Source organism: Macrosteles quadrilineatus, unplaced genomic scaffold (assembly GCF_028750875.1).
Source record: "Macrosteles quadrilineatus isolate MER2022 unplaced genomic scaffold, UCM_ALF_1.0 Scaffold_7__1_contigs__length_78375512, whole genome shotgun sequence".
In the NCBI taxonomy this organism is placed as follows: Eukaryota; Metazoa; Arthropoda; class Insecta; order Hemiptera; family Cicadellidae; genus Macrosteles; species Macrosteles quadrilineatus.
The window spans coordinates 41600023-41624447 of NW_026542600.1; the positions used below are offsets into that span (position 1 = coordinate 41600023).

General features: G+C 34.2%; 1 protein-coding gene across 2 annotated transcripts in view; it reads right to left on the minus strand.

Annotated features, from left to right (window-relative positions):
* Window positions 1-24425, minus strand: part of LOC128999176 (uncharacterized) — a 152604-nt gene that overhangs the window by 14327 nt on the left and 113852 nt on the right. For both annotated transcript variants that reach the window (XM_054425576.1, XM_054425575.1), the window contains 5 exons: window positions 16299-16484; window positions 12206-12365; window positions 9924-10045; window positions 9257-9382; window positions 2405-2586 (listed from right to left, as the gene is read on the minus strand). In XM_054425576.1, the coding sequence (XP_054281551.1) occupies window positions 2405-2586; window positions 9257-9382; window positions 9924-10045; window positions 12206-12365; window positions 16299-16484 (776 nt within the window). The remainder of the gene's footprint in view (window positions 1-2404; window positions 2587-9256; window positions 9383-9923; window positions 10046-12205; window positions 12366-16298; window positions 16485-24425) is intronic.

Genomic DNA, 24425 nt, shown 5'->3' on the forward strand with positions numbered 1-24425 from the left:
TGTTTATGGCTACATATTAAACTTGTAACAAATCTACAATCTTATTTTATAAATTAAATATTTGTTATGGATATTTTATCTTAACATAAAAATACAATATTGCACAATCGTGATATTTTAGGCCATTGACCTTTATTATGCATCCGGTATTGCTGTTTCAGAAGAGAAGCACGTTGATAAATTATAAATTGATATTCCTGTAGTTAAAAAGAATTATTTTATAAACCTATAAAACAAAATCATAAAATCTTACATAAAGATAACAATAACGGAAATTGTAAAAAGGGTATAAAGATAACAACGTCATTCTTTCTCTTTGTTCTTCTATTTCTTGGGTTTCCCTTCATCACGCATTCAACAAGTTGCCATGGTTACTAATCACCCATGTCGTTATCAGCTTTTGTGATGTAGCGCACAGCAGGGGGTAAAAGCTTTGGGTTCCCCACTGAGTGCAGCCGAGCGGCACTAATGAGGGTCGGACCTTCTTGGGGGTGAACAATAGACGGCTTATCAGACCCTCCCCTCCCCCGTGGTCTGGAGAAAGCATGTAAACAAACTATTGCACAAGCGTGCTGACTTGACATTGAGCTGCTTCAACTATAATTTTGTCAAATGAACTGTGATGTTTCAAAATCAAAAACAATAATTTGGGACCATACTGCTTAACAATAATGGACTGCAATTATTGTTGAACATACAATCCATTTTTAACAAACTAAGATTATACGATTCAAATACAATTATAAAAATTATCTTGGTATTTTACTTGGGGTAATGAAGTTATGTAGGCTAGTGTAATTCTCGATTCATCAAGGTTCTACTGAATTATGTTTGGCAGTGAATAAGTGTAGAATGCAATTTATAAATTCAGGGATACACACCTTTTACACAGTTATAAAGTCTAATTGCCCAACATCAAATCTTACTCTGTGATAATCCAAATTTTAGTTTCAGAAAAAAACTTTGCAAGAATTGTATCCATCTTATAACTTAACTAGTTTTGAAGCTGATAAAAAAAATGGTCTTTGCCATTACTTCATCATAACCTCCAGTTTTTCATTGTCATCTGCTGTGAACAGCTGGCAAAACTACACTGTCTTCTACTGAATGCTTTTATATGTTAAAAAAAAAAAAAAAAACAACTAGACATTGTGTTGGTTGGAAATAATTTATCAGTTTTGTGAAATTATCTTGTCAATAAATGTTTCAAACATGTTAATTCATAAAAACTCTCATCCTATTTTTAAACTACTTTATCATGGCTATTCAAAGTATCTCAGAGTAAAATAGGTAAAGCCTTTATCTCAACTGTGATTTTTCTTGACACAATCCTCGTAGTAGTAAAAGGTTTTGTTTTAATAATATGTGGTACAGTAATTGTTGTTAGAAAACCATGAATGTAGGATACTATCCATTTTCATAGTAATGTCTATGTATTAAAGTTAAAAATAATGGTTTGGATACAGTTCTGAGAAGAAAACCGCAAAAATACGGGTAGCCGCGTACCGTACCGATTTTGTACCGAGAACCGAGGTACAAAATATTGTACCGTACCGACCTTAAATTTTCTGTACCGCAGACCCCTAGTTATGTGTTACTGCGTCCAGAAGTTCAATTCTGACTTTGTCCGTTGTTTTTGTTAAGTTACTATCTTAATGTGGACAAGGAGATTTTCAGTATTCCATTTTGATACCGATAATTATTTTTCAAACAAGTCTAGTACAAAATTACGTTTTTCTAGATTTTTGGCAATATTTACAGCCGATGCGGGACCGAACGTACAATACTATTATTTAAAAATCAAATCCTTAGTGTCTTGCAGATGGCATTTTCAACTATTAGCCTACATATTAAAAATCTAGTGTCAAAATAATAAAAAAATTGTAATTTGAGTTTTTCATTTTTGTTCAAACTTTAGAGCACATGCGCGACTGGAAGATGAAGACTATTTTATATTTTTACCCTGTTTCGGTCTTACAATCTAGCAACTTTTCCAAGGTATTACAATTAAAAAAAATTATTGATTTTATTCAACAAGTTGCCATGGTTCAACAAGCATTATTTATCAGCCTAGCTTTTGTGTCAAAGCACTCAGCAGGAGCAGAAGATTGCTAGCGCAAGCGTGACGTCAACTTGGGCTATCGATTGATATTTATCTTTTTTTGCTTCCATTTTAATTTCGTAAAAAAAAAACTATGATATTTCAAAAACAATAATTTGGGAGCCTACTGCATATCAATTATGGACTGAAATAGTTGAACGTACAATTCCATGCCAAACTAGGATTACAAGTTAAATATAACTAAACAAATTTACTTGGTAGCTATTTCACGTGGGATAGTGAGGTTAATTTAATTTTCGGTACATCAAGTTCTACTGAATTATGTTTGGTGCTTCTACTTACACTGCTTGTACATCTCTAGGTGACAGTGACTTGAGGAAGGGTTTCAGCATCTTGAAGATAAAATAGTGAGTCTCGCTTCGAATTCGCGACAGCCCGTGGGAGATGAATACAAAGACAATGCTTTGTACGCATCTTGGAGGCTTTCCTTTTGAAATCACTTGGATGACTCCTTTGGCCAATGACTGTAAAAAAAAATTAATAAAAACCTCCGGTTTTCAATTCAGTAACATAATTTGGCTCATAAAAGTAGTCTGAGACTATTTTTAATGACAACGCTTAGTCCTATAATCATAGAAGAGGTTTTCAAGCTAAGGGGTGGAGATTAAACATTAAACATGTTTTTTTTTATATATTAGTTAAGACAGATGGAGGCTTAACAACAAATAACAAAACATATATGGAATGGAGTTAAAAAAAATTTAAAAACGTCAGTTTTAGATGTTTTTAATTTGAAGTGAATTTGTAACTTATAGTGGAATTGATTTTGTTTAGTGGAAGTTTAATAGAAAGTAAAATAAACATATTTATTCAGTTTGTGATTTTGATTGTCCAATTTTCAATCTAGTGGCAGAAACATGACGACTACAGTTTGAAGTTGATTTTATAAAATAACCTAGAAAGTGGTAAGTTTAGTAAAGGCCAATAGGCTACACCCGGCTAAAGTGAAATCTGTTTTAATTTGAAATAAAATGAATAAATTAATAAATTAGTTAATGTATTTAATTTAAAATTTAAGAGTTTAATGTGGGATTTTATTTTAAGACAATAGGCCTAGGCCTACTACATTTTTGTTTGATATTTTTTGTCTGTCAGGTACGGACGAGTGACTTATATCATTCTTATAAAAAAAATTAATGAGTGAAGAGGATAGCCATAGTACGCATAATCTTCAAACTTAAGGCAGCACACCATTCCAAGTGATTATTTTTAAGTACATTATTGCATATTTATGGTTTTAACTTAAGATACACATAGTTACATTAAGTTATCTGTTTTGTAAATAAATTTCTTTTTACAAATTATGTTTCTTTACTGAATTGAAATTATTCTTAAAATAATTAGTTACCTAAGTTGAGTATCATGTTTGGTTGGAGTCAAGTGTGTAGCATAAAATATACCCCCGCCGCAGCAAACCTGCAGACTAAGCGAATTTCCATTTGCCTGATTGGATTTACACTCAAATGTCTCCTTAAAAATATCACGTTCATTCCTTATTTAAATATAGTGAGTTTAACGAGTACTTAGGTTTTCTGCAACAGGGAGGGTAAAAGTCTTTTTTTCGTCACCTATGTAAAATGTTAATAGTTTAATGAGAAATAAATGCATTTTCCGAATTTGATCAAAATATGTTCATAAACAAGCAAACTACAACAGTTGCTTATCCTCCATAACAATAACATTGGAATTTTAATTTTAGAGTTTTTTGGAAATTTCTCCTTAACTATTGGGCATAGGCCTACAACAACGCTTCAATATACAAAATTATTTATTTGTTTAAAGCTCTACAAAATAGTTTGGAGGGAAATTATAAAATTTTGTGTTTTTAGGGTAAAAAATGGGAAAAATCTATTTTTATCCCATAAACCCTCATTACCATAGTCAATATACCTTTACGCTTAGTGTAAACGCATTTACGCACACAGGTAGCCAGCCTGTAGTGTGAGACTCCTGAATTTATCAGACTACTCACTAAAAAAACCCCTCTGTTATGCTGGACACAGACCTGGAATTGTTTGTCACATTACTTCTTCAAGTCAGACCAACGTGTGACCTAAGCCCACATGGCTCGCACCGTTTCTGGCATTATTTATTTTTTTTTTACCTACACCGCATCCCGGTCGAGGTCGAGCTTCTTTACGCGGAGAACACCCTGGATGTAAAGTGACACACAGGTCCAATTGTCCTCACCCTCCATCATCATCGGTATGACCGTGTCCACCGACAGCAGTCCTACGAACTGTTGAGCCTCCAGGCGGGGCCTTTCGCAATGCTGACAGTGGAAGAAAGTGTGTTCCACGTCATCGGGAATGCCTGGGCAGTATATGCAATTGGGTGACACGGCTTTGCCCATCCTGAACAAGTACGACCGGAAAAAGCCGTGACCTGTCAGAAATTGGGTGAGGTAGAAGTTCACCTCTCCGCACCGCCGATTAACCCAAGGTTGGATCTGTTGTATCAGTCGCCTGGTCCAGAGCCCCCTTGTCTCCTTTTCCCAGCTCTCCTGCCAAAGCTGGAAGGTCCGGGTGCGTTCCTCAATTCATGCCTGGTCCTCCCCACGGCGCTGATAAATTGCCTTCCTCTCCGCCGCCAAAAGTTTGACGGGGATGACTCCAGCAACCACCAGGACGGCGGGTTCAGACACTGTTCGATAGGCAGATGCTACCCTTAGTGCTGCCTGACGCTGCACTCGGGTGAGCCGCATCCTATATATCTCCTTATTGAGAGCGTCTGCCCAGACTTCCGCACCGTACAGGAGCACGGACTGGACCGCAGACATCAACAGCATTCTGCGACTGGACTGCGGACCTCTGACATTGGCCATTAACCGACTAAGGGAAGAAACCATTTTAGCAGCCTTGTCCGCCATACGGGTGATCTGGTCTCGCCAGCTGAGCTTTCTGCCCACCATGACCCCAAGGTACTTTGCGGCACAAGTCGTTTGGTCTTCAACGTTCCCCACCAAGGTGGGGAGATTTATGAGAAACGCACTGGGCGGTGTCATTACTGTCCCCGTACCCAGTGCGTTGCTCATCATGAACGTTGGTGGGGCCATCTTAAAATGCCCTTACCTACCTGTGTACCATTCCGTCACTCATAATGTTCTTGCCATACATTTCACTAATCCAGTCGGCGGTAGTCTCAATTGGCGGCACCATTTTGAATGCTCAAAACCGGATGTAAACACGGCCGATTTTTCTCCAATTTCCGGCTAGGTCTTACCAATAGATGCCCATACACAGTGCAAATGTCGAAAATACCAATCGCAGTGCTGGAACGGAGAAATTTAAAAACGGTACTTACTTAAATAACATACCTCGTATTAAAATACAAGTTTCATTACAAACACATTAATTACTACAGGACTCGTAAGGATCCATTTAATACCACAGTGACTTTTTAGTTTGCCATTTATTATTAAAATGGTAAATTATAATGAATCTAAAGTGAATGAAAACTGTTTACCTCGTGGCTGGTTAAGAGAAGAACAAATTCGAAAAAATGGACTCAGTAAAGGGAAAACTGATATCTACATTAGGTCCCCTGGAGGTAAAGTTTTTCGCTCAAAAGAAGAATTAAAAAACTATATCACAGAAAAGAAACAAACTAAAAATACTAAGTGAAAAAAACCAGTATTCTTGTGTACGATCCCGACAAGATATGATAAGAGCCTACACCCCAAAGAAAACCAAGAAATAAAAATAGCAAATAGCTATATAAGAGAACTTGTTTTAAGAGTCAAAAAAGTAGTTTTAATTAACCTTAACCATCTGAAGAGGATTCGTTATACTACTCACGGATTACATCTAAACACTCTTGGTACAACTGAAATAGCCCAAATATTTCTGAAAGCCATTACTAGGTGGAAAACCCAAGATATGGAATACCAGTACAAATCATTTCAACCCCCTATCAGAATAATTGAAACAAATATGAAGAATGAAATCAATAATTGTAAAAATCAAGAAAAAACTGTGTTTGCTCATTGCATATCAGGTGATTTTGAAGCTGATAGGCAAATGACCGCGGGAGTAGCAGTGACTTTTAAGCAGCAGTTTGGGAAACCCCTTCCATCTGACCAAGTTACAAACCACCTTGCATACCAACAAGTCCCAGATGAAGCCGGAGTCTATGCACTTATCACCAAGGATAAATACAACAGCAAACCTTCAGTTCCTGACTACAACACAGCATTCCAGGACTTGATCAGCGACTTCAAGCAAAGAGGTTTTGAAAAATTGATTTGCTATGTCATGGGGTGTGTTCGTGATAAAATATCCATAGAAGTCTTTACATCTAACATTATTAACTTTTGCCATCTTACTGGAGCCTCTGTGGATATTGTAACTTATCACCAAAAGTCATCTCGTTCTCTTTGGAATGGTCTTGAGTATGATGAGTTAAATGCTAACTTGAAGCTCAGCATTTTATCTAAATATCTAAAAGACCAAGCAGCACTTGAACCTCTATGTTCCGATCAACCTCTGACCAGCTCGTCTCAGCCTATGCCAACACCACAGACCACTCAGGATGTACAGGAGGTCACCAATCCACTCACCGACAACCAGCAGATGTCGAGCAGAAGGGAGGAAGTACATGTGTCTAGTGAAAGTGTGAAAAATCATGGGCATTATAGTGAAGTTTGCACCCCAACCTTAACATTAAGTTTAAACTAAGTAATTGTGACAACGAAAATGTTTCAGCATGTAAAAATAACTTTGCAGATATTAATGTAAATGTTACACATCAAGTCCTTGATAATCAAGATTATTCTTTTGCAAATCATAATCTTAAGCAGCTTGCTAAATATAACAATCATGTTTCTACAAACAAAACTAACCATAATAATTATAAATCAGATATTGCAAAGAAAAAACCTGCATTGAATCTCGACCTCTGAAAATTCTGCATCAAAATGTTCAACACCTCTCATCTCGCCTTAATATATTAAAGATAAATTTGGAAGAAATTCAGCCAGATTTAGTAGCACTATCAGAACATAAAATGGTTGAATCAGAAATCTTATCTCTTAACATTGTAAACTATAACAAATGCTCTTACTTTTCAAGAAAAAATTCAATGGGAGGAGGGGTGCTAATATTAGTAAGCAAAGCTATGAAAAGTAAAAGTATAAAAATAAAAGCAATCCAGGATCTTATAGAGGAAAAAGAATTTGAGTGTTGTTTATCTTTAATCACTGAAAATCAATTTTCTTTTATTTTAGTATGTTTATATAGATCTCCAATTCACTGTCTAACTGAAATATTTTTAGAAAAATTTGATTTGATGTGTAGCATATTGAGTAGTAAATTTAAAAATATTGTCATAGCTGGAGACTTTAATATTAATGTTCTAAACAAAGATAAAACATATAATTTATTTAAGAATATCTTAAAATCACATAAAGTAGACTTTCCCACAAGAATAACATCCGAATCAGAAACTGCTATAGATCATTTCATTACTAATATTGAATGCAAAAAAAACCATAGCATATGGTATTTTAAAATGTATTTCTGACCATGATGGCCAATTGTTCGAGGTATATGGAATAAAAAGTAAAATTAAGAGTATAAATAAAGTGTTTAGGAGGAGCTTTTCTGAGACTAATATAAATTCATTTTTAACACTATTAGCTAAAGAAGATTGGTCTGAAGTATATCAAGCCACTGTAGAAACTAAGTATGATGTTTTTCTTTCGATCTTTGTACATGCCTTTGAAACTAGTTTCCCTAAAATGTTCCAAGTAGAAAAAACTACTACTTCTAATTCATGGATTTCCAATGACATTAAAATGAAGAAAGAAAATTTAGTGAACTTAGAAAAACAATATAGAACACTAAAGTCTGAGCCTCTAAAAAATAAAATCAAACAATTAAAAAAAGAATTAAAAATTCAGCTGTTAGACAATAAAAAACAATACTTCAATGACAAAATAACAAAATCCACAAATAAATCCAAATCAATTTGGAAAATTATTAATTCTGAAGTAAATAGTAAGACTAAGCCTGGTAAAAATTTGAAAATTTTGTTCAACGACAAAATCGAATCAAACCCAACTTATATATATATATATCCTTAACAACTTTTTTATTAATGTGGTTGATGACCTTGTTCTTCCAAACATTAATAAAAATACTACAAGTATTGAATCTAACCTTAGAAAACCACCCCAACCAACCTGCAGCTTCAAATTTAGAGAAGTTGATGAAAGGCTAATAGAAAATATAGTTAAGTCTTTAGGGAATGTTTGTTTGGTGATTAATATGTAATGTCAAGTGTCAAAACATTGTCTTCACTTCAGTCGATGTTCATTATCTGACCGTGACAGGTGTTAATTTTTTGTACGTTTCTTAGTTGTCTTGTCGTTATATATATTTTAGTGATAGTTAAATATTTTAAATACATAAGTTATTAAGGTGAACAGTTTTAATTAAGTAGGAGTAGATTAATAATATTTGTTTGCAATGGCGGGCGAGTGTGACAAGTGACCATTTTAACAAGTTGAAAAAATGAAAAGGGTGGAAAGGCGTTAAAATGTTTATTGTGTTTTACCCAAAACAAAAATAATTAAAGCATCTGTCACAAGTGCTTCGAGATAAGTGGAGAAAAAGGATGATGGTCTCGTTTTTAACTTGAAGTGGAATAGGCCTATATATTTTTTAATGAATATAATTTTTATTTTTTAGTACAGTTATAGTGTATTTCTCAATGTGTTTCCCATGCTCTTTTAAACTTTATCTTGCCACAAATAGGTTACTTTTACTTATGTTTGTGTATCGAAAGTAATGTTTATGTCAGGAAAGGTGAGATGATCACTATTTGTTTTTGTCTTTTGAACTGTTGAAAACAGAGCGATGAAAAGTTTTTGTATCACCTTTGTCGGGGAAATAAATATGTGCACCTCTGCATTTACATAGAGGTAGCAATCCCTTGTAAATGACCCTATGCTTCTGGAAAGGCCTAGAAACAAGCAGAGTGTCAGCAAATTCGAGACACAGGTACACATAGTCTCAAGTTTCTGCCTGTAGTCATTTAACCAGTTAAGTAAAGTCATAACATACAGGACCGAAAGGTTTAGGAACTGCTGCATTATAGAATTGTATTTATCACCTTCTATATACTGATACTCACCTCTGGATTAAGATCGTGGTGGATGATATTCCAGATCAAACCATCAATTACAAACTTGGAGAACGATTTCTCCTTATCATGCATCGTCCAGAAGAATGTCTGCAATATTTCATTGTAATTTTGTTTCTGAAATAGATTGAGTGAATTAGTATTTAACGTAGCATTTTTTAATGATTTATAAGCTATTGTACTAAACATAACCAGCTGTCTTTGTCTACACCCGAAAAGATCCTCAAAGAACAAAATATACTCAGTTTTTTTGTGTCTTCTGTGTCATCTATGGCCTATCGTTACTTCTTCTAAGATAAGCTAGCTGCAGCACTGACCAAACTGCCGAACCTCATCACTATAATTATAACTACCCCTAACAATATCTTTACTGTTGCAATCAACTTCCCAACATACTCCAAAACCTTCTGATAAACTGGGTATTGCTAGTCATTACACCTCATATCACATGCAACCAATAAAAAATGTGACAGCGACAGGGTTAAGAAGGGTGAAGATGGAAAATTCATCTTGTGAGACATGTCAGATTTCACACATGCAAAAGAAATTGTTCTGCTAAAGAACCTATGCTATATTTAGATTTAATCCATAAATCTTGCGTTTTTTTTTTTTTTATATTGAAGAGTTTAAAATATAAAAAAATTAAGTAAAAACTTACACAATTGAAGTAAACAAAGAAGACCAGAATTGTCAATGAGTACTTGTAGTCGATCATCTGCGACATGACAACTGAGCAGAACAGTTCCAAGCATTGTTTTGTGTCCTGCAACTCGTTGTCGTCTGGACAAAAAGGACAAAACATTTAGATCCATTATACAACCCATTGATTAATTAGTCTATGGTAATAAATTATGCAAACCATTTTAAAATCAAATAAGTTATTATTTAATCCTTTATGATATGTTTTTTATATATACATTGTTATAATACTTAAATTGTTACATTGTCAGTATTAATAGGGATGGACGGGTCCCAAAATTTCGGGGAAAAAATTTTCCCGATTTTCGGGACGGGATTACATTTGATTCGGGAATTTTTCGGAACGGGATTTAATCCTACCTTCGGTGATTTTGCCGCTTTGCGGGTGACAATGACGCTGCTATCGCGAAAGATGTTCATGATAGTTCGGCAAAAGTAGGAGGCGAAGTCATTTCGACGATCGCGCCGTGACCACAAGTCAGTCATACCGACGATCACGCAGTCACTGCGAGTGATACTGACAATCATACTGTGACTGCGAGTAATACTGACGATGATGACATGACCGCGAGTCATACAGACGATCATGTCCTGACTGCGAGTCATACCGACGATCATGCCGTGACCGCGAGTCATACCGATGATCACGCCATGACCGAAAGTCATTTCGACCTGTAAATGTTTACCCATTTGTTTGTTTTTATAGATCAGTGCCACAAATGGTAAAAATTGATTTTGTTTGTATTTTTTGGCTACTGCAATACTCAAGACCTTCTTTTTATGCACAGGAAAAAACCCTGTCCCGCTCCGTCCCGAAAATCAGGAAGGAAATAAAAATTCCGTCCTGTCCCGTCCCGAACTAAAAATTCAATCCCGTCCATCCCTATTAAATATCTATATGCACATTTATTCAATTTTTCAAATCCATATTGTTTTCCAAAATAAACTTATCACACACTTTTTAAATAAGTTCTATATTTCGGCATAAGCCTTCTTCAGGAACTAACAAACAATAACAAATATAAGTGTTTACCACTCTGAATCAGATGGTTTTAGCAAAAATCCAAAATACATATAATTTATAAAGAAGTAAAAAAGAAAATGTTGATAGAAAGAAAGAAAGAAAATATGTTTTATATACTATCTCAAATTTAGACCGGAAGGTGTTTCAGATTTAAGTATTAATTGATGAGCTTGCACAAGCTGTCTTAATTTTAAGTCTGATGCCTCTTTTGCCAATTTTCTTATTCCTTTCAATGAATAACATTGTTGAAAATTTTGAGAATGCTCTCTCGCATGAATAGCCACAGGTTTTTGTTTATCAGGATGGTTTACATCATATCTGTGGCCATTCATACAAACTCTAAGAGCATTTGTGGTTTTGCCAATGTAGTCTTTAGGACAAATTTGCAGGAAATTTGGTAAACTACATTAGTAGAATCACAAGTGATGTCACAAGTGATGAACTATTGAAGGTGTAGGACGGGATAAACTTGAATGAGTTTGTGAACCAGCATGATCGGACCATGGGAACAGGGAGTTTTATGGGGTAAGTTATTAAATTATTGACGGTATTTATGTTGTAAGATCTTTTAGTTTGGCTGCTAGTGGAAGATTTTGATGGTAAGGTTAATTTGCAAGTGGCACATCGTGGTTTGTTGCATGGATTACAGCTTGAACGTTTTGCTGATGGTTGGGAAGTGGGAGGTAGTTTGGGTTTTGAAAGAATGTCTTTCAAGTTAGGAGCTTTTTTGTATATTAGTCTTGGGGGTTTGGAAAACAAATTATGGGTTTAAGAGGTGAATTTGAAAGAATATTATGTGCCACTCTTAAAACATTATTAACTTTGTTATTTATTAACTTTGTGCAACAAATTATCATTTCTTTCAAAACCCAAACTACCTCCCACTTCCCAACCATCAGCAAAACGTTCGGGGCAAAGCATGTAATATTTATTGCCATCGCGGCAACATTCGTTACACAATAGTTTTCAACGATCACAATTTTCAACTAGGGATGCAAAACAAAAAAATCAGCGATTTTGGGCAGATTTTACGTCAATTAATTAATCATTTAATTATCTCAGTTTTCAACAAAATTCACAAATTCGTTCCCTGTCATCAAAATTCACGTAAAATTCCCGGTTTCAAGGTCGTATGGACACCTTGTCACACCTTCAAACGCCGTACTATAGTAAACGCCGTAACTTGTAGTATAGTGTATTGGACCAAAATGACTCACCTAGTTTTACCATAGACCTATTTACTGTATAGTGGAAATAATGGTGGAGCCACTCTGCTGTCAATAAATCCAATGGTGGAAGGTGAATCTCGGGAAAAGCGGCTACAAACTTGTTGTATGGAGATAGCAGAGTCACTAGTCTGCATATGATAGAGTAGGCCTGGAACAAGGGTAAATTTCAAGTTCAACATGTGAATTTTAATGTTTGTACAAAACATTGTAAATATAAACATTACATTTTCTCTAACACAAATAGTAAGTAAATATGGAACGTACTTAGTAAGGAATATTCATAATTTCACTTTTTTTCTTGGTACTTAGAACTACCATGAACTACCAACTGTGTAAATAAGTCATAAGTATTGTTGTAAATAAAGACAAGAGTAACCAAAATGTGACTTTTATTCATAATAAAAATCAGCCATACTCGGAGGCAGTTCAAAAGGGGGGGGGGGGAAACAGGGGCTAAAGCCCACCCCTATTGGACCCTGGAAGAATAAATTTAAACAAACATAAATTTTGTCCTTAAAACACACAATGTTCATACAACACACAAATCATACATACAGTTTTTAATAAAGTAATTAAGCGATGGCAGGATTAGTTCCACATAGATACACTTTGTGTGGCAAAAGTGAATCCCGTTTCAATGAGGTGTTGTAGAGTTTTTAGGTTCAGCTGAACCTAAAAACGTGTTGTATAGTGTTTGAAAGACTAATTATTTATATGCTTTATAGTGACTGTAGGAAAAATATAATGTGTAACACGAGTGAAAAAGGCCTTTGCTGCACTCGAGATCATTCCGCACTCGCCTGCGGCTTGTGCGTAAACATTGCTCTCGTGTGCAGCAAAGTGCCACTTTGCCCACTAGTTACACAAATAACTATTGAAGGTGTAGGACGGGATAAACTTGAATGAGTTTGTGAACCAGCATGATCGGACCATGGGAACAGGGAGTTTTATGGGGTAAAAATTGGTTTATCTAATTTTTTGACCCTCTTAACACAAAATATTCCAATATCTCTCCAGGCCTTTTTAAAGAGTAAAAAAAACAAACAAATAATTTAGTATATCAAAGTGTTTTTAGCGAATTTCCCATGGAATAAGCTATTACCGTAGTACTCATGGTAAGACCTGGACCCGAGACCAATTTATTTTTTCGTTTTGAGGTCACTAGAGGCCAAAAACACCATCCGTTCAGATTCATATATATATATATAAACACTTTAACACTTATATATATATATATATATGTGTGTGTGTCCGTTAGCACGATAACTCAAGCAAAAATTATCCGATTTTGATTAAATTTGGTACAAACGTGTAATCCTACATTTATTCGAACGAGTTCGCAAACCAGCATTATCGGACTATGGGATCGGGGGTTTATGTGGTGTAAAAATAGGATTTTCCCATTTTTGACCACAAAAAAAACACAAAATTTTACAATTTCTTTCCAAACCATTTTGTAGAGCTTAAGTACTCGTTAAACTAATTCTATTTAAATAGGGAATAAATATGATATTTTTAAGGAGTTTTAAAGTGTAAATTCTATCAGGCTAATGGAAATTTGCTTAGTCTGCAGGTTTGCTACGGCAGGGGTATTGTACAATTATTGGTTACGGAGAAAATAAAAAAAATGTGTTATTTTAAAATTCCCATGTTATTCTTATGGAGAATATTGTAAAATGTTGTAGTTCGCTTTTTTATGGATATATTTTGATCAAACTTGGTAAATTTATTTATTTTATACTAAGTTATTAATATTTTACTAAAAACACACTTTTTTACCCTCCCTGTAGCAGCAAGCCCAGGTACTCATAAAACCTAATGGTAATTAAATACATTGAATTAAAAATCAATTCAGGCAAATGGAAATTCACTTAGTCGGCAGGTTTGTTACGGCGGGGGTATTTAATTTAAGCCATACCTAAAATATACAGCAAAAAGAGTTATTAAATTAGTTGGTTTGAATTTATAATTTTAAATTTAGAAAGCCCAGGTAATTAATTTTGCTTATCCACTTAAACCAAACCCTTTTTTGGTGAATTTCTTCATAGGTACAAAGCTATTACTGTAGGTCTTATGATAAGACTGTAGATTAAATTTACAAGTAGATTTGTCTTTTTTATGGATCAGCTTAAGACAATGTCAATGCTAGTACTAACTGGTTTTGTAACGACCCAAAACCCGTCAAGGGGTAAAAACCCGATTTTTAAAAGTTTCATCTTAAATATTATAATTTTCTACGTTCGGGGTAAGCCGCGCCCGCGTTGTCAGCGGCATCGTAGGGGCAAGGGTCCTACGTCATCGTAGAGGGGATAGTTAGTTACCTACCCCGCCGCCAGGGGCGATGGCGAAGAATGACCAGAAGAGCAGACCTTATGGTCAGTAGGTCAGTTCTCAGTTGTCCACCCGCTACCGAACCGTCAGTACGCCAGCTGTTTGGAGATAAATCCAACAGTCCTAACTTACGAAATTCTGGTCAATTAAAGATTTCCCCCGTTCCTGGTAGAATTCTAAGGCATCAGGTTAGTGTGCTACCGAATTTATTTTGTTTAATCTCATTTTAGAGAAGTTTTATTATTTTTACTTTATTGTGCCGCAGTCGCACGCACCCCGCACGCTTTTTCACGTACGAGCACACTACCTTTTGTCTTAAACCAGCTTCGGAAATCATTTAAGTTGCCAAAACGGTTTACGTACGACTTATTCTGTTACCCCGAACCGTCTTACTTAAATTTGATTTATGAAACCCCGTATCGACTCTGGTGTTCGACCGAGTCTAATTTTCCCGACACGTTTACTTTGGTGATTACCAAGTATATCGACCGAATCACGTTTTAGTTAAGTTTCTAATTAATTAGGTCATCCGCATTCTCCATCATTTATTCAAAATTCTAAATTTAGCTTCACATATTTTTCGAGTGGCTATGATGAGCACTAGTTAAAGGTAAGCTTAACATTGTAAGCATTATTGTTGTAATTAATATTCTGAGCCAATAAACTCGAAACGATTATTAATTAACGAACACGTTAGAGCCCTGGACTATCTCATTGTAGGCTAAGCTATCTGGACAAATTTAAGGTGTGACAGAATTTCAGGTGAGACGACAATTACGTACTTTAAAAATCTAATTTTGTCTCTCAACCCGAAATTTCGTCATAGTTTATGTAGGAGCGTGTTTTTTTTTTTTTTTTATTTGATTCTTCTTATTTTAATTAACAATTAATTTTTCAGATGGCTAAACCAAACAATAGTAATAACTTAAAAAAAAAACCAACAGTTAAGAATTTTTTTAAACCTTGTTAACCTGAACTTTCAGACTTTTCATTAACATTCATGGTCAGATTAGACATACTGATGTCAGCTGTGGGCAAGACAATGTTTAGGCAGAGCAGTATGGGAAATAATATCATCAAATTTTACTAGTTGTTATAGCATAGTATTTTATTATTTTATTTCAGTGTACAGGATATTCATTAGTTAATTTTTTAGTGGTGACCTCATTGGTTTAAACTTTGTACCAAGTGGTACCTTAAGAACCCATTAGCACACAAGAATATTATTTTAGAACTGTCCTTGATATGTATTACAACTTTTTTTACAGCCCTATTGTTTATATTCAGCTTGTATTACCCATTCCCTTTAAAAACATGAAACACCAACAAATGTTTTAAAATCCATATTTAAAAATGAATTATACTTTAACCCTTGAGGTCAAATTTTTTCCCCATTCTTCGCTAAGTATAGTTTGCCATTAGAGCAGTCGGGAAAATGGCGGGCGGCGTCCTATACTCGCCATTCGACCGCAAAGGGTTAAGACAGCATAACTTAAACACATTCGCCTTAATTCAAACAAGTAGAATAGATTCTGCAGATTTCAAGAGCTCTAAGCCAGGATTTTTGATAAAGAGGCTTACCTTTATTACAGTCGATGGAGCTTAACTTACTCAATAGACAGAACAACACGGGAAGATAACTTAAATGAAAATTCTTCCTTTCAAAACCTCTACTAATACCAACCATATGAGCTAGTTAACATTACAAAAAGAGAATAGTAGGCTAATAAAAAAATCCAAGAGTGCTTACAGTTGCCTTCAATGTCTGCTTTGTGTCATGGAGGAGGTCCTTCATGATTTTTAACAGCATCACAGATTGTTTCTTGATTAGATCAAGTACCCTTTCCTTGGAATCTGTGTTTTTTTCCTCAATCAAACTTTTCACCTCCCACTGTATTGTATACAAACATATTGTTGCTGTAGGTGTAATAATGGCCTGTAATCATTTGAAATTATATGTATGTAAGCTAAGATTAAATGTCAGATTGAGAAAATATGACCAATGAATTTAAAAGTAATGCTAATCTTCCAACCTTATATGGGTTTTAAAGCTTTGATTAAACAATAGATAAAAAATGCCAAAATAAAATCTAATTAAAGTTTCTGAGTAGTGAGGAATAGTGTTTAGATGAGTTGGTGGCTCAGTCACACTTTGGCTACGAAGCAGCCATATCATGGGTTTGGATGCTAGTGCCTTAAAATGTATAAATAAAACCAAAAACAGTTTACAGCAGTAGGTAGCCAAGTTGTACATTTGCAAGTTGCAATTTCTAATAAAATTTTTTTAACTACATTAAAAAAAAACAATCTTTTTCAAGTTAAAGAAATATTGATTTATTAAAATATAATGTAATATAATCAAATTATTCAGGATTTCTGCTCACAATAAACAGGCTTTTCAGACAGCAAACTACAAAAAATATGTTATCTTACAAATAAATTAATACATAAAAAATAAAGTTTTATAAGTTTGACTTCTGTAAAATATTGTCAAATCAAACAATTATCACTAGTCACGGGCGCAGCTCAGTCGAAACAAAGGGGCGCCACGCAACAATAGCCAGACGCCGTCTCGAAGGGTTGTTTGTGACCACGCTTCACTATTAGGATTACCCGAACACACCAGTAACAGACAATAGACCCATGTCAACGGACTACTCAATAGAATCTTTGACATCCACCAGAAGCTTCCACGGCGATCTGTAAACAGCTTTGTCTGGGGTACTAGGATTCTCCAGAAGGTTCGTCACCAAATCTATATAAGGGACCGTCTTTCGGCTCACGCCAGTCTGAGTCTAGTCAGAGATCAGTGCAGTGACCGCACGCCGGTGTGAGTGACCAGTGTTGGTGACAGTAACAGTGACAGTAAAGGTGTAGTGACAGAAATAGTGATAGCTCCTGTAGAGGTTAGCTGTAAGGAGAGCATTGTAAATTAGAATAATCTCGTAATTAGCTAGGCTTAGGTAGGGTTAGTTAGGTGTTAGGGGATTGTAATTACTATACATAAAGAATATTAGTGTTAGTAAATAGCTATTATAAAATCACCAAGTTTTTATTGTAACAAACCTGTAAGCCGGCCACAAATATCACCTTGGTTAAACAATTGCACTTTAAGTTAAACACAATAATATTAACTAAAAATCTACATCATGGTGTCTACTAAACATGGTTTGAAAAATTCAAGGAGTTTTCCAAGAGAATTCAAGACAAATTCCTGAATTTTAAGAGCTATAATCGGAACCTGCTTAACTAATCGCAACCCGCTTATTATCAATGATTATTATTATTTAAAACAAAACTTTTCCAAAGAATGATATTTTATACAACATAATAAAACAGTATAACTGGTAGGTAAGGCGACACCAGTTATCATCTCCCGCGATCGTGGGAATACCGGTGAGCATATCTTGCAGTCTCGTCAACAACGGCAACCGATCGCGACATAACAGGTTCGCATATTTTATGATTTCAGCGACACCAATAATCGTTTCCCGTAGATATGTGCGAGTACTCGAGATTTCGAGTTCGAGTTAAGTACAACCTTGAAACTCAAGCTTATCTTTGAACTCGGCGGTTTCGAGCCGAGTCTGGTTTAATTTTGTAAAAAATCAATATTTGTTAAAATGTAACTTGTGTTTACATAAAATGATGGATGATTTTATTAACAGACTTATAATTATATAAGTTATAATTTATTATAACTTATTTCCCATAAACAACACAGACAATATTTATTTATTTAGAAAACCTTATTTATGACCTTATTTATTTAGATTCTGCAGTAATACAAATATTTCTACCGTGTAGAAATAAGCAAGAGGTAGTTGTCCTAACATATTTTTATAGCTGTCACTACAGAATAGGTCAACTCAAAGCAGTCGCTGGTGACTGACTGGCAATGGCATAATGACTTGACACAGAATGACATGATCAGTAGTGATTTTGTTTTAAAGTACTGTTTCACGATATAAAATTCCACCACTGAACTGTTACGTAAGCAATAAATTTATGTTTAAAAAAGTCAGAATAGAAACACTATAAGGGTCGCCATAGATCTTGACCGATGAATCGGCACTACTAGCCATCCTAAAAGTTTTCAACAAGCTATCGTCGGACCAGTGGGAAGGGTCGGGTCATAAACCCGCCTATTGTCCACCACTAGGGCGGCTCGACACTCATTAGTGCCGCTCGGTCGCACTCAGTAAGGAATCTGATACCATAAAATAATTCTCTTAAGGAATAAAAATAGTTGAGAATAATTGTGATATTGAGACACCTTGAAATTTCCAGTCTTTTTATGTAAAATTTGGAGTAAATCGGCCAATTATCACTTATTAATTTTTTCCAAAAGGGGTGTTGCCGAGTTAAGTCAAAATTTACAACAAATGAATTTAAAGACGATAAAACTATTATTTTCAATTGTTTTTAATCCTCGATTGAATTTTTATTCCTTGATTCGATTGACTAAGACGTCGTGCTGACTACGGCTCAGAGAAGCGTGAAGCATATACGATTGTAAGGTTTTATAACGATTAAAATTATTTATCATGAATAAATTTATATTAATTATGCCATTTTTATGTTTATATATTTATCGGATTTGGATGTTATAAAGTGATCACTGCCCCAAAGCTAACATAAATTGTTTGAAATTGGTATTGTAATATATCCAAATATTATACAGAAAAATCGGTTTAAATGTTATTTTTGGAATTTATATAGGTGTGTTCGAGCCCGATTTAGTGCAACTCAATTACTAGTACGTACAGTAATATCTCATTATGAAAAACGGTTATGGCGTGAAAAAATTAACAAGTACAATAACAATGTTCATAACATCAATATGGTCATTACTTACAACAATTTCCGGACTTCAAATTTACAAAGTCCGGACTGTTAAGTTAAAGTGTATAAACCCAGAGGTTGGGGCACATTCCCAAAATAGTACAGGTAAAATAATACAAAAACACTCCATATAAACAACAAAATTTGTACATTCATGAAATTTCACATGTGAGTTACTAATAATATGAGAAAAAATTAAAATCCGATGAGTCCCCAAAATTTTGGGCGTCCTAAGGCCCTTTTTGGGGCCTATTTGTTCCGAAGGGCCCTTGTTCCCGAATAATTTTGTTTTTACGTTTAAGGTCGAGTGAAGGGTGGTTTTCGATGGTTGTAGTTATTTTAAATCGATTGGGACTAGTTTTAAGTGTATTAAGCCACTCCATACAGGGTGTTTCGAAATATTATTACTTTTTACGATATTTAAACATTTATTCATAAAGTGATAAAATTAGTTACCTCCATGCTATATATAAAAGGGGATTATTGAAAATAACTGTAATTCTTTACTATATAAGAGGGAAGGATCACAAGATGTAAGAGAAAATATTAAACACCCCCGTCACAGCAAACCTGCAGACTAAGCGAATTTTCATTTGCCCGATTTTCAATTAAATCTAAAATAGCATTGAGTTTAATGAATACTTAGGTTTGCTGCTACAAGGAGGCTAATTAAGCGTGTTTATAGTAAAATATTAATAGCCTAGTATAAAACAAATAAATTTGACAAGTTTTATAAAGGCATACCTATAAACAAACAAACAAAATCATTTTACACTATTCTCCTTAAAAATGACATGGAATTTTAAATTTACAATTTTTGAATTTTATTCGTAACCAATACACTTACAAAACACGTTAATATACTTAATTATTTGTTTTCTTTAAGATCTTTAAAATGCTCTAGAGAAAAATTGGGAAACTTTGTCTTTTGAGGGTCAAAGATTACAAATTTTTACCACATAAAACCCTGTACCATGGACCGATTATGCCAGTTTCGTTAAAATTGAACCAAAATTACTCGAGTTATCATGTTTACGGACACGTATATAACATGGTATATATGTATATAAACACATACATAATATATTGAGTGGATGGTGCTTCAGGCTTCTGGGGGCATCGAAATGAAAACGTAAATCGGTTTCGGGTCTATGTTTTACCATAAGACCTTCGGTAATAGCTTATCTCCTATATGGGATGTTCGCTAAAAGGGAATGGATTAAGTTTTACACTATAACATAATAACATAGGTTACTAAGCAAAAATTTCAACTTTTAAGGTGGTGTGAATAATCTTTCAACGTGTTTTTATGCAAATCTATTAAGACCAATTTCAAATTGATATGTATTTTTCTTAGGTAGTTATTTAGGTAATATTTTTACATAAAAAAAAAAATTAAAACAATTGTATTTGTATAAAACCTTACATTACAATGAAGTACTTAAACTAAAGCTATTTTCTACAATTTCCGTAGTATCTTTCTTTACAATTCCATCATCACAATAATTATTCTCAGACGACTCATTTACAATTTTATTATTCTTAGCAACTTGTCCCTCTTTATTGATTTTGTCCAAGTTGGTGTTCAAGCAGAATTCCCCTTTACAAATCTAAAACCTTGCATATTGCAGGCAACAGGCAGCACCAATCTTAAAGCACGAACAATGTGGTGCAAAAACACCTTTCATACATACTGACGTTTGCAGATTGTATCTTAAGTTCCTCAAACTTGGTTAGGACGACCAGGACAGCACTAAGACATCAGAGCAGCATTGCCGGTACAAGCATTTTTGTTCTGAACAATGGGAACGAGGTTTATGGGGTAAAAATTGGGTTTTCTTATTAACTTTACCCTCAAAACACAAAGTTTCCCAATTTTTCTCTAGAACATTTTAAATAGCTTAAAAACAAATAATTTAGTATATTAACGTGTTTTTGTATGGTTATTAGTTACGGATAAAAATACTAAAATTGTAAATTTAAAATTCCCATGTTATTCTTATGTAGAATAGTGTAAAATGATTTTGTTTTTTTGCTAATAGATATATTTTGATCAAACTTGTCAAATTTATTTGTTTTATACTAGGCTATTAATATTTTACTATAAACACACTTTATTAGCCTCCTTGTAGCAGCAAACCTAAGTATTCATTAAATGCAATGCTATTTTAGATTTAATTGAAAATCGGGCAAATGAAAATTTGCTTAGTCTGCAGGTTTGCTGTGACGGGGGTATTTAATATTTTCTCTTACTCCTTGTGATCCTTGCCTCTTATATAATAAAGAATTACAGTTATTTTCAATAATCCCCTTTTATATAGAACATGGAGGTAACTAATTTTATTACTTTATGAATAAATGCTTTAATATCGTAAAAAGTAATAATATTTCAAAACACCCTGTATGGTGTGGTTTAATACACTTAAAACTACTCCCAATCGATTTAAAATAACTAAAACCATCGAAAACCACACTTCACTCGACCTTAGACGTAAAAACAAAATTATTCAGGAACAAGGACCCTTCGGAACAAAAAGGGCCCCAAGAAGGGTCTTAGGACGCCCAAAATTTTGGGGACTCATCGGATTTTAATTTTTTCTAATATTATTAGTAACTCACAGGCGAAATTTCATGAATGTACAAATTTTGTTGTTTATAAAACCCTATTTTATCTGTACTAAAAAGGTGACATGAGTCATAAACAAGCATCTGGCAACAAACACATTTCTTGGTAAATGAAAGAGAAAGTAAGCCTTCTGCAATGTGTTTCCCTCTTACAAGCCCCAAAGCGCGACAATAAAAAGGTTTTACAAAAATATAAGTTCATTTCAAATCACTAAACTAATAATTCGTTTTTCTTTAGACACCATGTTTCTAGTTCATACAATCGATTGATAGTCCAATTTATTTTAAGCGGGAGTTTTCATCACAAGATAACAAAGTTAAAAAGGTTTACACAATTTACGAGAAAATATATCATAACAACGTTATATTTCTGAAACTTGACAAAACAAAAATTGTTGTAAATCACCTCAATATTCTTTGATTTATATGTATGTATATATATTGTAGTAATCGTATGGTTTTTAAATAACTCAAAAATTTTTAAACCACAGATTTTAAAAATTTTTTTTGGGATATAAATTTAACAAACTGTGTAAAAATTTGAAACTTTGAAATATAACATTTGATAATACTTTCTTAAATTTGATAGGGTTCTCGTCAAAATTAAACAAGCCGAAGGTATGGGTGTGATACTGTACCGTAAACTTGAGTCTGCACTATTTTTGCACGGGCAGTAGTTGTAGGAAACCAATGTTTTCAGGAAAGTATCCGCACTCCTCCCCGCGCCCATCCCAACGTTCGCCAATCCATCTGTCAAGATCTGTGGCGACCCTTATAGAAGAAAGAAAGGCAAAACAATAGAAGGGAGGGAGGGGTTGTGCAATGACCTCGAAATGAGCAGCATGACAACAGTGAGTGGAGTAGAGGGTTGGGGGGGAAGGGTGAGACCTTTGAGCTATATTTAGACTAGACTTTCACCACTTCCCAAATGGCTGGGTAGGGAGGGGGATTACAATAGCAGGTTTTTTCCTTGCCTGGTTTGACTTTTGTCTTTTTGCTTAGGAGATTTGAATCATCAAAAATGTAATTTGAATTGACCACAATTAATTAGCATTGATAATACAATCTGCATGGGACCAGGATAAATATTATTTGAATTAGAGTTAATGCCATGTTTTGCATTTTTACATCAAAATACAACATTGCACAATCATGATGTTTTAGGTTATTGACCTTAAAAAAGCATGATAATTATAAATTTATCGTCGCCAATAGCTTACAAACAAGGTTTAAACTCATTGACGGCGCTTCAATGGCGGTTGTGTAAAGTGTAAAGTAAAAAATCACAACTGTAGTGGGTGGTAGTAGCAAAGGTTTACAGTTGATGGACGATGCTAAACTCGCTTTTCCAATGTGTCACTTTCTGTTCCTACTCACCGTGTGATGCAATGGCTGGACCATACAGCCAACAGGGCCATAGCCTATCTCTTGAGTACTTACGCTTACCCAATTATTCATAACAACCTTTTCGACGACAATCCTTGATACCGGTACTTTTCCCTAGAATACAAGGCCTCCCTACTGAAAGAAATAAAATTACAAACGTCCAAAGACCTAGCATTGTGGGATTTTTGTCACATTTCCCTCTAATGTTAATAGATATACCAATCATTGTTTAGAGAATACATAATTTATTAAATAACAAAAAGTTGTTTGTATAAGGTAGTTTTTTTTTCAAACTGACACCAATAAGTTTATATTAAATGTTGTTTACGAATAAAACGTATCAACACATCACTGTAATTTACAAATTAGTGTTATCATTGGTGTTGCACCTTATTTATACAGTCGTATTCAATTTAATTGATGTCTTAACTGTATAAGTTTTGCTTTTTCTGTCTGAATTCCAAAATGTTAGTTAAAGCTAAGTAAATGATAACTCATTTAAGTAAAACATTTGTTCAGCAAAACATCATGAATTGTTTACGATTTACGATGTTTATGTATCAATAGTTAGTGGCCTATTTTGGTAATTTTTTGTTATGATAAAATTTGATGATATTGACAAAGATTTTAAATACTAATTTTATATGTACTTTGTTATGCTTAAAACGTAGCAAATTCCCTAATTAAGTTCTGTATTTTTGTGTGAATGTCTGTAGGTAACGCACTAATGTCCTTATTTCTCAGTGTCACGAAAAGGACAAGAACTTGATAATGAAAATGTCAACCCGAATAAATTGTTAAATGGTGAGGTTGAGGTAGTACTTTAAATACTTTTAACCATTGTGGAAAGTAACTTTCAACTATAGGCCTACCTTAGGGCTATGCCTCATAGATCTAGGCCTATAAAGCTTTTTTTTAGTTTAATCATTGGATTTAACATATGGATCAACACGATCCGGGTGACATTTAATTGCGAAGCATTTGTTTTAGCTTGAAACTGTCAGATACTGTATTTGCGAAG